General features: G+C 38.6%; 1 protein-coding gene across 1 annotated transcript; it reads left to right on the forward strand.

The window, feature by feature from the left end:
- The first annotated feature begins 1,783 nt into the window (after positions 1–1,783).
- Positions 1,784–16,832, forward strand: shld3 (shieldin complex subunit 3). Its single transcript, XM_079568785.1, has 5 exons — positions 1,784–1,892; positions 4,145–4,339; positions 4,906–5,106; positions 7,992–8,339; positions 16,559–16,832. The coding sequence occupies exons 2-5, from the start codon at positions 4,229–4,231 to the stop codon at positions 16,763–16,765; spliced, it is 867 nt and encodes a 288-aa protein (XP_079424911.1). The 5' UTR covers positions 1,784–1,892; positions 4,145–4,228; the 3' UTR covers positions 16,766–16,832.
- Positions 16,833–17,364: the final 532 nt, after the last annotated feature.

Genomic DNA, 17,364 nt, shown 5'->3' on the forward strand with positions numbered 1-17,364 from the left:
TGAAATGAAGACTCAGCTCCCACTAGAGGGACTTTTTCCAGTTTGGCTTTACTGTAGCTAACTCTGTACTGTATTATTTCCAGCTCTAATGAATGGTAAGAATGCTTCAGTTCTCCGCAGCACGTTTCATTATCCACACTCGGGGGTGGTCAGCTATAGTGTGGACCACAGTGGACCTATAGCACAGGATGATGACGATGATGATGATGATGTGACAGTGAGAGTTCAGTTTACAAACATTTCCAGCGTCGGGAGACTTTCTTTAGACTGCTCTGTGACATAAACGCGGTTGTATAGACTGTCGGGACTCTTCACCTCAAAAACACAAAAACAGCTCTTTCTCAGACTAAAATAGACTCGTCTCTGCCTGCCCTGGACAGACACGGACGCACAGGTCGGAGCTACACTTTCACAAAAGCCAAACCACGTAAAAGACTGAACACATTTGAATTCCTTTTGTTTAATTTGTATATATTTGCTTTGCCTTTTGTGCTGATAAAACGGTTGGGGATAGAAAATGTCAAAATACCACGAGTGCTTTTTGATTATCATCCTCATCATCGATAGAACCAGGTCCCCATCAGGTAGTATTTGTGAGCTTTCTACTTTTACTCTGCTGTATTACTGTACTTACTTACTGTATTGTATTGTTATCGGCACTATTTCACGCCACTTCAGACAAGTTGTGTTATCGTTTACTACATAATTCTATAACACAATGAGCTATTTTGAACTCTCCCGTTATCCACAGACCTGGCACAGCGTCACTCATCACTGGAGCCGTGAACAGAGACAGAACAGAAGTCAACGTGTTCTACAAACGACTACAAAATAACATGCTGGGGAGAGTGGGGGGAGATGTTTGCATCTTCAAATATTGTCTGGAATATTTCGTTTTCAAGATGTTGGTCTGAAAACGAAAGGTTGTTCAGTTTACCCCAGGGGCGGTCAACTGAACCACCAGATTTAAAGGTGAAATTGACACAAACCATTATAAAGTTTTTAAAAAATATATATTTTAGTGTTTCCAATTAGCAATTTTATTCAAAAAGAAAAAAAAGGTTCTGTAGTTTGCTTTTCATTATTACTTTTGGGGCAGAGGCTCAATTTGCCCAAACGTTTCTGGGTCAATTTACCCCATTATTTCTTCTTTGAAAACACCAAGATAGTGTTTATTTAAGAAGAAATCTGCCTAGACTATAAATGTGCTTTTATACCAAACAAAATGACCAATAAAAATCAGAAGAAAAAAAAATTACCCACATGTTTTTTGTAACAATCATTCTTGTGATTAGGCCAAAAATGTACTTTGAGCCGTGACAAATTATTTTTCTTTTTTTTCATAAAAAGTGGGGTTATTTTACAGCCAATTTTTCCAGTTTTCCAGTTTCCATTTTTTATTTATTTTATTTTTTTGTCCTGCAAGATCAAATCATGTAAAGATCAAATCTATAATATAGCATAACATCAAATAAAAATAAACATTCTCAAAATATAAGGGTGGTTCATGAGTTCGTCTGAGTAGGTCCTGATTCTCTTCTCACTGCTGCCCTCTAAGGGTGAGCATGTGTTACGGCAGTTTCAACGCCACGGGAAGAGAATGGCGCTTTTCTCTGTGTTTTGCTCTAAGACTTTTATAACCATCCAAATAAGTCTCAGGGTCTGTTAGCTGATGTTGCACACGTAACTATTCGCGCATGTTCACACGTGTCAGCTCAGTCACACCATCATTCTTTACACCAGCTCTTGTTGATGTGACCATATATGTAATGCGCTGCCTCTCCGCTGGGCGTCGCTGTAGCCTCTCTGGAGAAAAGACAAACGCTCCTTCACTTTCTTTCACTTTGAGACACATTTTATTCATTTTTGTCTCCCACACGCAGGATCTAAAGGTAAATATTCACAGTTAATATATTTTTATTTATTAAATTCTCCCTTTGTGTACGTTGCCTCTAGTTTTTGAATAAATTATGGATTTGAGCTTCTTTAGCCGTTAGCTGTTAGGTTAGCATAAAGGCTAAAAACAAACCCGAGAGTCGCTTCAGTTCCTGCATAAATGCATCGATTTCACTGGAATTGTATTAATTACTGAATCGATACGAGAAAGTAATTCTGGCCAAAGCGGTTTACACATTAATACCTATTATTATATATTTTTTATAAAAGTAGTGTCGATAGGACCATCCTGATCCAACGGCTACAAACTCTTCGTCTCCTTATGATGATGCGAACAAACACGTCCTGTGACCAAGGGTTAACTCACTTTGTTTTTTTTTTACGCCTCGAACAGATCAACCTGTTGTCTGCTTTACATTTTAAGGAGTATTGGTGTTGGCTTGAGGGGAAAAAAAAAAAGATTAGTTATGAGGCAAACTTTATTTAAAACTGACAGTTCATTCATTACATGTTGCTGAATAAACCTAACCCTGTTTTGGTAAAGATGATCCTGTCCAGTGACGTGGAAATGACAGCGCTTTTGTGTTTTCATTTCATGAAAACATTTCATGCACAAAGAGGAACACACTGGTGTGAAGCTACAGTGTCCATCACTAGTGGTCACAACGACAGCCGTCAGACTGAAAGGTTCTTACGGTGAGGGGGGTCAGGATCCAGGCCCTGGTGAGCTCACAGTTTAGTCCATAGGTGTTGGTTAGGTCTGGGTAAGATTTGGTTTGTGGTGGATCTGGTTGAACCACAGGGGCGGAGTGGCCATATGTCCATTCTGGAAGAGCACAGAGCTCTGGCTCTAGGGCCACCGGTCTGACCTCTCACTTTACCTCACCCTTACCCCCGGGCGAAACCGAGCTTTACCCAAATCTAAAAGCTGAAAAGAAAAGCATCCAAAAACAAAAATGTGCTGGATAAGCAACAAAAAAGTGAGAAAAACACAACAAAATGTGACGAAAACGTGACGACAAAGCAATGAAAAAAACGATGAAAAAACAACAAAAACATGAAAAAAAAACGAAAAACAAGAGATGAAAACACAACGAAAAAGTGACGAAAACAGGCCAAAAAGCCACAAAAAAGTCATGAAAAAGCAACATAAACATGACAAAAATGCAGCGACAACGTGCCAAAAAGTTACCGTCACTTTTCTAGATTTCAGCTTTCAAATGAGACGTTACAGTGTTGCTCTCCAGTCAAGAAGCCTTTAGATTTGGGCAAAGCCGAACTGGAGAAAATGCTCTCGGTTAAGGCGGGGGGTAAGAGGTTCACATATGTATTTGTGGAAGTGTCACATTTACGCTAATTTGGGCCAGGCTGACCAGAGTCCAGGGCTGTTTTTCAGTCCCAGTCCAGCCCCTGGGTTGAACGCTCAGATGGAGAGCTGGGTGTCGGGACCAGAGCAGACCGTGAGGCTGATGGGCAGTTGTTGAGCAGATGGAAGTAGAGCTTAATCCCACGGCTCAGGGCGGAGTTCTGGAAAGTCAAGGCACCAGACTGAGATAGAGCAGTGCATTATGGGTCCAACCAAGGAGCCACAACATTTTTTTGGGTAATATTTGAAAATTACACCAATACACGACAAACAAATAAATTCACCTGAGAAAACCGCTGAACTACTCCTACTTTGTATCTGCTTTGATTGACAAAACAAAGTTTGCCTTTAAAAAAAAAAGACAATATTAAAATTGAGAAACTAAATGCATCGTGTCTGCTTCATAACAATCAGCTAAAAGACATTAAATCGCATTATCGCTGCTCTCTGTGGTGTTGAAAGGTCAAAGGTTATCCCCTCTCGGGAACTCGGGCATCAAAATTATCTCTCAGTTTCCCAGTGGAAAATACGAGATGAGGCGGCGTTCATGTGCAATTTTCTACTCAGCAACTGGTATTTACCATAATTACGAGAGCACATGAAGGCAGCATAACCTCAACCAGTAGGAAATTGTCCATACCCAGAGTAGTAGTTGTACTCAGTTACATTTACTTTTTAGAGTAGTTTCATAATACAGTACTTTTTACTTCTACTTGAGTAAAATTGTAATGAAGTATCTGTTTCTTACTCCAGTACAAATAATTGTTGCTCTTTCCATTGTGATGTTTAACCAGCACCAACAGGAGGCCCACATCACACCTGTGCTGAAACTTGAAATCCCAAACACTGTATTTCTCTCTGTCACTTCTGTCTGCTCTGTAGCCCGCGATGACGCCGCTGCTGTGGAGCCTGTAGGACCTGGTCCGGGTCCGGGTCTGGGTCTGATCCTGTCTCCGGGATGGACCAATGGAGGATGTGGTTCTGCATTACAAACCGGAACCTGGTCAGGAACTTCCTGCTCTGATCGTGACCACGGAGAAACTGCTGCTGGCTCCTTTCCCCCGTCGCCCCCCACAGGTGAGACACAGCGCTGCAATGTATGTCAGATGCCCTCACGTACACCTATTCTCCTGTAGTGTGTTCAAGAGTAACGACAAAACAGGAGGACGGGAGAACTTTAAAAGGTTATAACAAGAGCTGGGGACCGTTACTTTCTTTTCAATACCAGTACTTTGACAATACTTGGTTTTCAATACAGATACCTGAACGATTCTAAAAATATTTGTCGTCTAGAACCAGAAAACAGAACAATGATGTGTGGAAGATCTGCACATTTACAATATCATCTCCAATGTCAGGAAATATGGGAGAAAGTTGAAGAAAATTGAGAGAAATTGTGCCACAAAAATGTGTAATTTTGGACACATGGGGCAAAAATTTAAAAGGGGGGAAATAGGGAAAATATTAGTAATCAAAAATTGGGGAAAAAAAATAAATGTAGTAATAAAAATGGGGGAAAATTGGGAAAATATCATTTATTTGAGCTGAAACCTGAATGTATTTGGAATCTCACTGAACGTATATCTTATATCGGGATTAAACATCCAACGAAGGCTCACAGAACATCTCTTCTCCTCGTTCAGGTCTTCAGTCCCTGGTTTCCCTCCGTCGTGGACAGACACCTCCCTCTGAGACCAGCTAGACCTCCTCCCAGAATCCTCTCCGTTCCGGACCGGACCGCAGCGGCCGAGACGAGAGACGCAACCGAACCAAAGAAGAAGAAGAAGACAGGCCAGGACCAGACTGGACCTCACGGGAGTCCAGAGAGACATGTGGACTCTGAGGTACGGACTGAAGGAACCAACAAGCTGATTCACTCTCTGACGCAGCCACGATACACCGGAACCTGTCACCAATTTGTTTGTAAAGTAAATAGGTTCAGGGGAGGATGGTATTGTTTTTCCACTTGTGTCACGCGTAGGGCTGTGCAATATATCGCGATATTAGATGATGCAATATCCGTATCGCGAGAAGCCACAATCTATCACGACATCGCTAATGAGATCAACTGGGATCAATGCACAGAAGTTCAAAATGTTAAAGGCTCAGTGTTAGTTAAACATTTCCTAATTTAGTTAAATTTGACACTTGTTTTGATCCTGATTTTGTGTTTGACACGTCGTCTGAGCACAGAAAATCTATGCTGCACAGAAAATCAAACCATGAGAATAGCTGATAATGATAAACACACTTATTAACCTCTTACCACCCGCCTGAACCACCCATTCTCCACGATGGCTATAGGCCAGTGTAGCGCCTCATTCTATTTGTTTTTTTTTGCTGCACTTTCATCACTTTTTGTCACTTTTTTGTAGGGCTGAAACAACTAATCAATTAATCGACAACTAATCAATTATTGAAATAATTATCAACTATTTTAGTAATCGATTAATTGTTTTCTAGCAAACACAGACTTAAAGAGCAAAAATTACATGAACATTTTTTATTTTTGATGGAAACCTACTTTGTTTTTCCAAGATAGGGTCTTTAGTGTTTTGTACATTGAAAATTGTATAAATGTCTGTCTGTTTCTCATCCAATCATAAAGCAGAATCAGCAGAAAGAGCCTCCAAAAACACTCACTTTAAGTTTACTCCATCAACACGTCCTCAAATGATGCCACTTTAGCTTTATGTGATTGAAAAAAATGAAAAAATACAATTTTCATATACCATTCACAGCCAGGCGATTAATCGATTAATCGTAAAAATAATCGGTAGAGTAATCGATTACCAAAATAATCGGTAGTTGCAGCCCTACTTTTTTGTGGCTTTTTTTGTTGCATTTCTTGTCGCTTTTTTGCTGCACTTTAGTGACTTTTTTTGTTGCATTTTTGTCACTTTTTGTTGAGTTTTTGTCACTTTTTTGCAGCACTTTCATGACTTTTTTGTCACCTTTTTTGTTGTGTTTTTTGTCATCTTTTGGCTGCACTTTTGTGGATTTTTTTCCCCACTCTTTTGCGCTCCTTTAAATGTGTTTTCATCCTCGTTTTTGTCTCATTTTTTCAACAAACTTTTAAATTTGGGTAAAGCCAAACTGGAGACAATGTGCTCAGTTCAGGTGGAGGTTAAGAGGTTAACAGTCCTCCCGACGCTGGAGGAGTCCGCTCAGTGTCTCCCTGTCGCAGACACATGTATCCCCCTGAGAGTCCACGATGTCGACTCATCTACCACGTGCATTCCTTCGTCCCTCTGCAGCGGCCGGTGTGAACGACTTTAGGCGAAGGCAGTGACCGGTGTGGGCTGGTCTCCATTCATTTCCTCGTTTACATCGCGCTGCCTTGTGTTCTTCCTTAAAGGGACTATACAGAGTTTAAAAATGTTCAAATTAAGTATTTTCCTCCCCCTACATGTTCCAGTCATGTCCTAATGGTTAGAATGAGCTCAGACCTGTTCACCACAACTGCCTCTAAAATCCTGCACTGTCCCTCAAAAAGGTGTTAATTCGGGTCCAAAGTGCCGTCATGCACGAGCTTAATATAGAAGGTGCAGTTACACGTATGACCTGAGGTGGCAGTATTGAGTATAATATGACAAACTTGCATCTAGCCCCTTTAAAGGAACAGGCCACCGTTGTTCCATACCAAGGGTCAAAGATTAGACTGGTGCTAACACAGTTGCTCAGGGAGTTTGCTTGTTTGCGCAGACACATGAAAAATTAGAGGGAACATTGTATCATGGAAATATAACTTCATTGCGGGCTGAAGTGGTCCAAAAAAGTGCCTCCACTCATCGCCGTACGTGTAATTGTAATAAACTGTGTGTAATTGCAACATCTTTACAGCCGGCTTTTGACGTAAATCTGAGGCCGAGTTTCTCGCCTTTATGTAGCTGAACAGGGGAAAGAGTGTGAGAGCACCACGTCTATTAGTAAAGCAGGGGTTCACATACTTTTCAGGCCACGACCCCAAACAAACAACCATTAAATGTAATTAGCATTTGCAATAATTTAAGGAGCAAGACATTTCACTTAAATCTGCTGTTTTCAATCAAAATTAATCAAATTCAATGTCAGAAATGTCATGTTGCGACCCCCACTTAAAGGGGGGTATTATGCAAATCGACTTTTTCAAGCTTTACATCATGTTATTTTGTCATTCCCTCATTAAAAACATGCCTGAAGTGTGGCCTTGGCACATTCACGTATTTTTGAGTAATCTGTAAAAACTCTGATGGCGGCCATTTTAGGGATAGCTTTGCCTGAGTCCTCTTAGGAACGCCCCCACCTCCTGGAGATGCCTCCGAGCTTTCGTCACCAGCCGAGTAACCAACCACTGCTCCTCAGCAGAACCCCCTCCCCACTGATGCCACAGACAACGTGTGGAGGGGGCGTGTCTGAAAGGGTCAGAGGTTCTTAAAGAGACAGAGGCCTATTTCCAGACATTCACTACAGCCATTTTGAGAGAGACATTTTATACAAGGCAGTTATTTTAATTTACTGCATTTACAGACCAACAGAAGGTTTGGTCATCATTGTAGTGTGATATAGACTGGTGCTATGTGACTGAAAAAAGCAGAATACCCCCTTTTTAAGAAACCATTGTATTCGAGAATGCTGCCTGAAGCTGAAACATATTAAATGAGTGCTGTGATGTTTCAAAAGTATTACTGCAGCTCAGTCATACAGTCAACATCGTGCAGCCGTGGTTCAAATCCTTTTCTTCTCACAGAGCGACAGAGAGTTTGGTCACGGAGTCGACGAACAGGATCCAAACGGGACGAAGCGCCAGAGTCCAGACAGAGGAGTGCCTTTTATCCCAGAGACGCCGCCAGACCTCGCCGTACAAGAGCCAGGTCCACAGGTCCGGTCCCAACCGGCGTCTCCCTCCAAACGCTGCTGGACTGTGTTTTCACACCGACTGCACTCCAAAGACCAGACTAAAGACCAGACTAAAGCCCAGCCCAGGGTCCAGGCCACGTCCCGCAGGTTCCAGCAGGCCGTGTCCAAACTGCGGCTCCAGTCCCGACAGAGGGTCAAGTGGGTCATCGACAGGAACAACTGCAGAGACATCGAGCAGGTGAGGAACACGGAGACGGCTCCGATACACAAAAGGGTCAAAGGTTTCCAGAGTCGCAACGATCTCCCTCCTGGATCCATGATGGCAGAGTCGTCGCCAGTGAGGTTTGCAGCTGGAGAGGCACATGTTGTGTTGACTCCAATACAAAGTCAACAAAACTTGCCTTCTGTCGCTGTGTGAATGTTCCTCACATTGAAATAACTACAGCATTTTCCAATTAAAATCGAATCTTCAAATTAAAATGTATTCTCACTATATCGCACATAAAAATCTGTGCACTGGCCTCGTACCTCGCCGTCCGCCTGGTAAGTTGTTGCAACAGAACGTGTCATTTGCTCTATAAACATTTGTCTATGATGTTCCATCCTCAAAAAGCTGGTCTAGTGAATAACATTTTAACTTTTAATCCAGGCTTTCTGCGGGGCATTAAAAAGTATTAAAAGTCAAGGCCTTAAAGGGACTATACAGAGTTTAAAAATGCTAAATTTATGTATTTTCCTCCCCCTTCCATCAATGTCCTAATGTGTAGAATGAGCTCAGACCTGTTCACCACAACTGTCTCTAAAATCCTGCACTGTCACTCAAATAGTTTTCGGGTCAGAAGCACCGTCATGCACGAGCTTAATATAGAACCTGCAGTTATGCATAAGACCTGAGGTGGCGGTAATGAGTATAAAATGACGAACTTGCATCTAGACCAGGGGTGCCCAAAGTGGCCAAATTCTGTTGGCCACGGTTAATACTCACTCTCTTCCATTCATTCTCAAAGGTAAATATGGATGCAGTACCCTTTTTGACCACCAGCGTCAAATTGGGGGCGCTGTTTCTCTCCTTTCGCAAAGTTAAGGAAACACTGTTGTGGTGTCTTGGTGTTTATCAATTACAGAGCGTTGTAGCATCAACTTTCACAGTTTTCCAACTTTTATTGCAAAGGTTGTTGACGTCAACAAAGGTACATGTTAAAAAATTATTTATAAAAGAATTGATGCTGAACTGACACTTTCAAAATAATCTAATGTGGCATTTTCTTTGAGTGAACGAATGAGGGGAAGTTACTGAGGTGCTGTAGATGCAGGTGTTTTTTTTGGGGGGGGGGGGGTTTGCACTAAATTTCTACAATTGCTGATTTTGTTCTACTAAAAATTTTGTTCTACTAAAACTAAGCTTTTGCCATAGTTACCATTTGTTTTAATATAGCATGCTATTTGCATAGATACAATCAAATGCAAATTTGCAGTTATGTGTTTCGTGCTTGACATCGCCGTGTTTGGCCCGCGACTCACAGGCACTTTTTCATTTTGGCCCTCGGAGACAAAAAGTTTGGGCACCCTGATCTAGACCCTTTAAATGTCATTAAAAGCAGTAAATTGGATTAAAACTGGCATTAAATCTAAATTAATTAGCAAATGATGATGTTGCTCAGTGTCATAACAGATTTTTGCTGTAGTAGTTCATTGAAAATACCCAATTTCTTTGCTTAAAAGTTTCCTGTTTTGTCCAATTCTCTTTCATCTGTTGATAAAATATTAGCAAATCTTAAATGAATTATGTGCTCATTTTGTTCTGGGTTTGCGGCATTAAAATAAGAGGCACCGATCCAGCTTTTTTGCTATCGATACTGGGGTTTGAGTATCTGCCGATATCCGATATTTACCAATAAGAGACTTGGAGAAAAAAGTGTCTTTCTCTAAGTGAAAAATGTAATTGACTTTTTTCTCCATATTAAAGGGATATTTCAGGATTTTTGACATAGGGCCTCATTTCCTAGTTATCCAGAGTGTTGCTGATTTCTGGAGATTTTTTTTTTTGTAATTCATGCAGTTTTTATATTTGAAGAGTTTCGTGGCGCTAGGCTAATGCAAGGCTAGTGCATGTCTATGGTATCAGCTAGCCTGCGTTACAAACAGTCTGACCCGCTCCACAGAGCACCTGAGGCAAATCACTTATAACACCAGACGAACCATATAAATGTTTGTAGCTGATACCATAGAAATGCGCTAGCCTTGCACTAGCCTAGCACCACGAAACTCTTCAAATACAAGAACTGCATGAATTACAAATAAAAATATCTCCAGAAATCAGCAACACTCTGGATAACTAGGAAATGAGGCCCTATGTCAAAAATCCTGAAATATCCCTTTAAGATCAACTCTCGTAATGCTCCAATGACCGGGCGGCTTCACCTGATTCTGAAGATAGATTTTATTTATCGTCCTGTGAGTGAAGTCTCCCGTGACGCTGTGCTGAGCAGAAACCACCCGCTCCTGTCTTTGTTTGTTTGTTTTTGAAGATCTTTATCAGAGGGAAACTTTTCCGCTGAGTTTGAGAGTCGGTGTTTTAGAGTTCGCACTTTTCACTGAGAAGGTCATTTACCCGAAGAGTGTCGGCAGCTTTGCCCGTCTTTATGCACTGTATACATTCACTAAGTAAGTCATCAGTGTTTTGGTTTAGGGATCGTTAAGGCATCGGTATCGAAAACCATGTATTGTTAATTGGTAATAATTGGTAACCTCTTAACTCCCACCTGAACATGTTTTCTCCTGATCTCCAAATTCTCCAAATCTAAAAGCTTCTTCAAAATAGCAACAAAAAACGAGAAGAAAATGAGGATGTAAATTGACAAAAATCTAGCAAAAAAGTGAAAAAAATCCAGCAAAAAAGTGACAAAATCCAGCAAAAAAGTGACCAAAATACAGCAAAAAAGTGACAAAAATACAGCAAAAAAGTGGCAAAAATACAGCAAAAAAATGACAAAAATCCAGCAAAAAAGTGACCAAAATACAGCAAAAAAGTGACCAAAATACAGCAAAAAAGTGGCAAAAACACAGCAAAAAGTGACAAAAATAAAGCAAAAAAGTGACAAAAATACAGCAAAAAAGTGACAAAAATACAGCAAAAAAGTGACAAAAATACAGCAAAAAAGTGGCAAAAATACAGCAAAAAAATGACAAAAATACAGCAAAAAAGTGACCAAAATACAGCAAAAAAGTGGCAAAAACACAGCAAAAAGTGACAAAAACACAGCAAAAAAGTGACAAAAATAAAGCAAAAAAGTGACCAAAATACAGCAAAAAAATGACAAAAATACAGCAAAAAAGTGACCAAAATACAGCAAAAAAGTGACAAAAACACAGCAAAAAAGTGACAAAAATACAGCAAAAAAGTGACAAAAATACAGCAAAAAAGTGGCAAAAATACAGCAAAAAAATGACAAAAATACAGCAAAAAAGTGACCAAAATACAGCAAAAAAGTGACCAAAATACAGCAAAAAAGTGGCAAAAACACAGCAAAAAAGTGACAAAAATACAGCAAAAAAGTGACCAAAATACAGCAAAAAAGTGACCAAAATACAGCAAAAAAGTGACAAAAATAAAGCAAAAAAGTGACAAAAATACAGCAAAAAAATGACAAAAATACAGCAAAAAAGTGACAAAAACACAGCAAAAAAGTGACAAAAATACAGCAAAAAAAGTGACAAAAATACAGCAAAAAAGTGACAAAAATACAGCAAAAAAGTGACAAAAATACAGCAAAAAAGTGGCAAAAATAGAGCAACAAATTGACAAAAATACAGCAAAAAAGTGGCAAAAATACAGCAAAAAAGTGACAAAAATACAGCAAAAAAGTGACAAAAATACAGCAAAAAAGTGACAAAAATACAGCAAAAAAGTGACAAAAACACAGCAACAAAGTGGCAAAAATACAGCAAAAAAGTGGCAAAAATACAGCAAAGAAGTGGCAAAAATACAGCAACAAATTGACAAAAATACAGCAAAAAAGTGACCAAAATACAGCAAAAAAGTGACAAAAATACAGCAAAAAAGTGACAAAAATACAGCAAAAAATGACAAAAATAAAGCAAAAAAGTGACAAAAATACAGCAAAAAAGTGACAAAAATAAAGCAAAAAAGTGACAAAAATCCAGCAAAAAAATGACAAAAATCCAGCAAAAAAGTGACCAAAATACAGCAAAAAAGTGACAAAAACACAGCAAAAAAGTGACAAAAATACAGCAAAAAAGTGACAAAAATACAGCAAAAAAGTGACAAAAATACAGCAAAAAAGTGACAAAAATACAGCAAAAAAGTGGCAAAAATAGAGCAACAAATTGACAAAAATACAGCAAAAAAGTGGCAAAAATACAGCAAAAAAGTGACAAAAATACAGCAAAAAAGTGACAAAAATACAGCAAAAAAGTGACAAAAATACAGCAAAAAAGTGGCAAAAATACAGCAAAAAAGTGGCAAAAATACAGCAAAGAAGTGGCAAAAATACAGCAACAAATTGACAAAAATACAGCAAAAAAGTGACAAAAATACAGCTAAAAAGTGACAAAAATACAGCAAAAAAGTGACAAAAATACAGCAAAGAAGTGGCAAAAATACAGCAAAGAAGTGGCAAAAATACATTAACAAATTGACAAAAATACAGCAAAAAAGTGACAAAAATACAGCAAAGAAGTGGCAAAAATACAGCAACAAATTGACTAAAACACAGCAAAAAAGTGACAAAAATACAGCAAAAAAGTGACAAAAATACAACAAAAAAGTGACAAAAATACAGCAAAAAAGTGACAAAAATACAGCAAAAAAGTGGCAAAAATACAGCAAAAAAGTGACAAAAATACAACAAAAAAGTGACAAAAATACAGCAAAAAAGTGACAAAAATACAGCAAAAAAAGTGACAAAAACACAGCAAAAAAGTGACAAAAATACAGCAAAAAAAGTGACAAAAATACAACAAAAAAGTGACAAAAATACAGCAAAAAAGTGACAAAAATACAGCAAAAAAAGTGACAAAAATACAGCAAAAAAGTGACAAAAATACAGCTAAAAAGTGACAAAAATACAGCAACAAATTGACTAAAATACAGCAAAAAAAATGACAAAAATACAGCAAAAAATGACAAAAATACAGCAAAAAAGTGACAAAAATACAGCAAAGAAGTGACAAAAATACAGCAAAGAAGTGGCAAAAATACAGCAAAGAAGTGGCAAAAATACAGCAACAAATTGACAAAAATACAGCAAAGAAGTGGCAAAAATACAGCAACAAATTGACAAAAATACAGCTAAAAGGTGACCAAAATCCAGCAAAAAATGACCAAAATTCAGCAAAAAAGTGACCAAAATCCAGCAAAAAATGACAAAAATACAGCAAAAAAGTGACAAAAACACAGCAAAAAAGTGACAAAAACACAGCAAAAAAGTGACAAAAATACAGCAAAAAAGTGGCAAAAATACAGCAAAAAAATGACAAAAATACAGCAAAAAAGTGACCAAAATACAGCAAAAAAGTGACAAATACAGCAAAAAAGTGGCAAAAACACAGCAAAAAAGTGACAAAAATAAAGCAAAAAAGTGACAAAAATACAGCAAAAAAATGACAAAAATCCAGCAAAAAAGTGACCAAAATACTGCAAAAAAGTGGCAAAAACACAGCAAAAAAGTGACAAAAATAAAGCAAAAAAGTGACAAAAATACAGCAAAAAAATGACAAAAATCCAGCAAAAAAGTGACCAAAATACAGCAAAAAAGTGACAAAAACACAGCAAAAAAGTGACAAAAATACAGCAAAAAAGTGACAAAAATACAGCAAAAAAGTGGCAAAAATACAGCAAAAAAATGACAAAAATACAGCAAAAAAGTGACCAAAATACAGCAAAAAAGTGACAAAAATACAGCAAAAAAGTGACAAAAATACAGCAAAAAAGTGGCAAAAACACAGCAAAAAAGTGACAAAAATAAAGCAAAAAAGTGACAAAAATACAGCAAAAAAATGACAAAAATCCAGCAAAAAAGTGACAAAAATACAGCAAAAAAGTGACAAAAACACAGCAAAAAAGTGACAAAAATACAGCAAAAAAAGTGACAAAAATACAGCAAAAAAGTGACAAAAATACAGCAAAAAAGTGACAAAAATACAGCAAAAAAGTGGCAAAAATAGAGCAACAAATTGACAAAAATACAGCAAAAAAGTGGCAAAAATACAGCAAAAAAGTGACAAAAATACAGCAAAAAAGTGACAAAAATACAGCAAAAAAGTGACAAAAACACAGCAAAAAAGTGGCAAAAATACAGCAAAAAAGTGGCAAAAATACAGCAACAAATTGACAAAAATACAGCAAAAAAGTGACAAAAATACAGCAAAAAAGTGACAAAAATACAGCAAAGAAGTGGCAAAAATACAGCAACAAATTGACAAAAATACAGCAAAAAAATGACAAAAATACAGTAAAAAATGACAAAAATACAGCAAAAAGTGCCAAAAATACAGCAAAGAAGTGGCAAAAATACAGCAAAAAATGACCAAAATTCAGCAAAAAAGTGACAAAAATACAGCAAAAAAGTGACAAAAATACAGCAAAAAAGTGACAAAAATACAGCTAAAAAGTGACAAAAATACAGCAAAAAAGTGACAAAAATACAGCAAAGAAGTGGCAAAAATACAGCAACAAATTGACAAAAATACAGCAAAAAAGTGACAAAAATACAGCAAAGAAGTGGCAAAAATACAGCAACAAATTGACAAAAACACAGCAAAAAAGTGACAAAAATACAGCAAAAAAGTGACAAAAATACAACAAAAAAGTGACAAAAATACAGCAAAAAAGTGACAAAAATACAGCAAAAAAAGTGACAAAAATACAGCAAAAAAGTGACAAAAATACAGCTAAAAAGTGACAAAAATACAGCAACAAATTGACAAAAATACAGCAAAAAAAATGACAAAAATACAGCAAAAAATGACAAAAATACAGCAAAAAAGTGACAAAAATACAGCAAAGAAGTGACAAAAATACAGCAAAGAAGTGGCAAAAATACAGCAAAGAAGTGGCAAAAATACAGCAACAAATTGACAAAAATACAGCAAAGAAGTGGCAAAAATACAGCAACAAATTGACAAAAATACAGCTAAAAGGTGACCAAAATCCAGCAAAAAATGACCAAAATTCAGCAAAAAAGTGACCAAAATCCAGCAAAAAATGACAAAAATACAGCAAAAAAGTGACAAAAATACAGCAAAAAATTACAAAAATACAGCAAAAAAGTTACAAAAATATAGCAAAAAAGTGACAAAAATACAGCAAAAAATGACAAAAAATCAGCAAAAAAGTGACAAAAAAGGCAAAGAGGAGAGAATGCATTTGGTTTTGGCGGGTGGCAAGAAGCACTGGGAACAGAAAAAGGTTTCGGTACTACTGGTATTGAAAATAATAACAGTAACAAAACCAAACAAAATTCCAGTTTTGATGCCTGTTGGTCCAGGGACAGCTCAAATAAATGCTTTTAGATTTGGGTAAAGCCAAACTGGAGAAAATGTGCTCGGTTCAGGCGGGGGTTGTTCGTTGAAGTCGAAGTCATATAACAGCTCCAGTTAATTTGAGTAAAATCATGAAAACTTGACTTCAAAGCCACACCGCCTATACTTTTATCCAAGAAACAGAACTGAAATAGGAGCATTTCTTTTATGACAGATATTGAAAAATGCTTCATAAATGTACAAACAACCACATGCTTTTGCTGTGAGTGGCACATCTCTCCTATAAGACATGACTGTGACTTTACCAGGAGTGGGTGCGTCTCCAGCTCGTCTCCATGGAGATGTTGCTAAAGTCAGGAGAATTTTAGATTTAAAGACGTTAGATCCTTCATCCATGTCTATTCTTTGATTACCCACTGCAAAAATAGCGTTTTCTGTGTTGAGCTGGTCATTAGGAGCAGGTTTTGTGTTGATGGCAACGGTGTAGTCTAAAATGTTACGCTGTGTGCCTTTAACCTGAACCCCTTTCTCCTCTGGTTCAGGTGTTAAACTTAAAGGAACAGGCCACCGTTTTTTTTTACATACTGAGATATGTTCTTACCTGAGCTTAGACGAGTTGATGCGTACCTGTCTGGCCTTTGTGCGTGCGCTCAGTCATGCAAATAGACCAAATACGTTATACGGTTAGCATTTAGCATTTAGCCTCTCCCGGCATATTCCTATTTATGAAAACGTGGAGCAGCTTGGTCGCTTCTAACTTTGGAGCTATACCTATGCTGGGAGAGGCTAAATGCTAACAACGTATTTGGTCTATTTGCATGACTGAGCACACGCTTAAAGGTCAGACAGGTACGCATCAACTCGTCTAAGCTCAGGTATCTCAGTGTACAAACGGGGGCCTGTTCCTTTAAGTGTGGACAGTGTGGACTTGAACTCCTCTCTCCCCTGGTTCAGGTTTGGCGCTGCCTCTCTCGCCCGCCGCTCGGCCCCTCGCTGCCCTCCTGCTGCAACGCCCACATCGACCGCGGCCTGGCCCAGGTCTGGGTCTACTGTGACCTGCTTCAGTCCGAGCAGGTGGGGCTGAGGCTGAAGCACGGGCTGAAACTCCGAGGACAGATCTCACTGTGGGAGCGCAGACTGGGCAGCTTCTACAGCCTCTGACACACCGATGTGACAGTGAGGCGAGCGGCTGCAAACAGGGATGCATTTGCAGAGATCAGGAAGAAATGTGCTGCAGGCTTTCGGCATAAAATGTCCAAAATTGCCTGTGTTTGATGAGTTTTTCTCAAATCTGCAGCCTCTCGCCTTAAATGAAGACTGTGCATCTTTTCAACCGTTCAGTGCAATCAACACAAATGCAGTTGTTTAATTGCTGAGATGAGATTCTGAATCCGCATTTCAAAGCCACACGAAGGTAATTGTAAAGTACAGGCTGCCGTATTTAAAGGCAAGACAATAAAAATGTTCTTTAACCGCACAGTTCCATGCACAAGCGGCTCAAAGATGCGTGACAAACATGCCACCAAACTGGATTTGTGTAACCAACGCTGACAGACAAGTGGTAAATGAATGTGCGAGAGGCAGGTTCACTCTTGTAGCTCAGGGTGAGAGACTGACTTTGAAGTCACTCTGCTGTATGGAATATTGATGTACGGCCGGTCTGGGCCTTTAAACGGATATTTGTGAATAAGCTGAGGTCCACTGACGCTCCGTTCTTCCATTGTGCACAGCGTTTGCTTCTATTGCATTCAAGTCGAGCA

This window comes from Gobius niger (genome assembly GCF_951799975.1).
Source record: "Gobius niger genome assembly, chromosome: 1".
Taxonomy (NCBI): domain Eukaryota; kingdom Metazoa; phylum Chordata; class Actinopteri; order Gobiiformes; family Gobiidae; genus Gobius; species Gobius niger.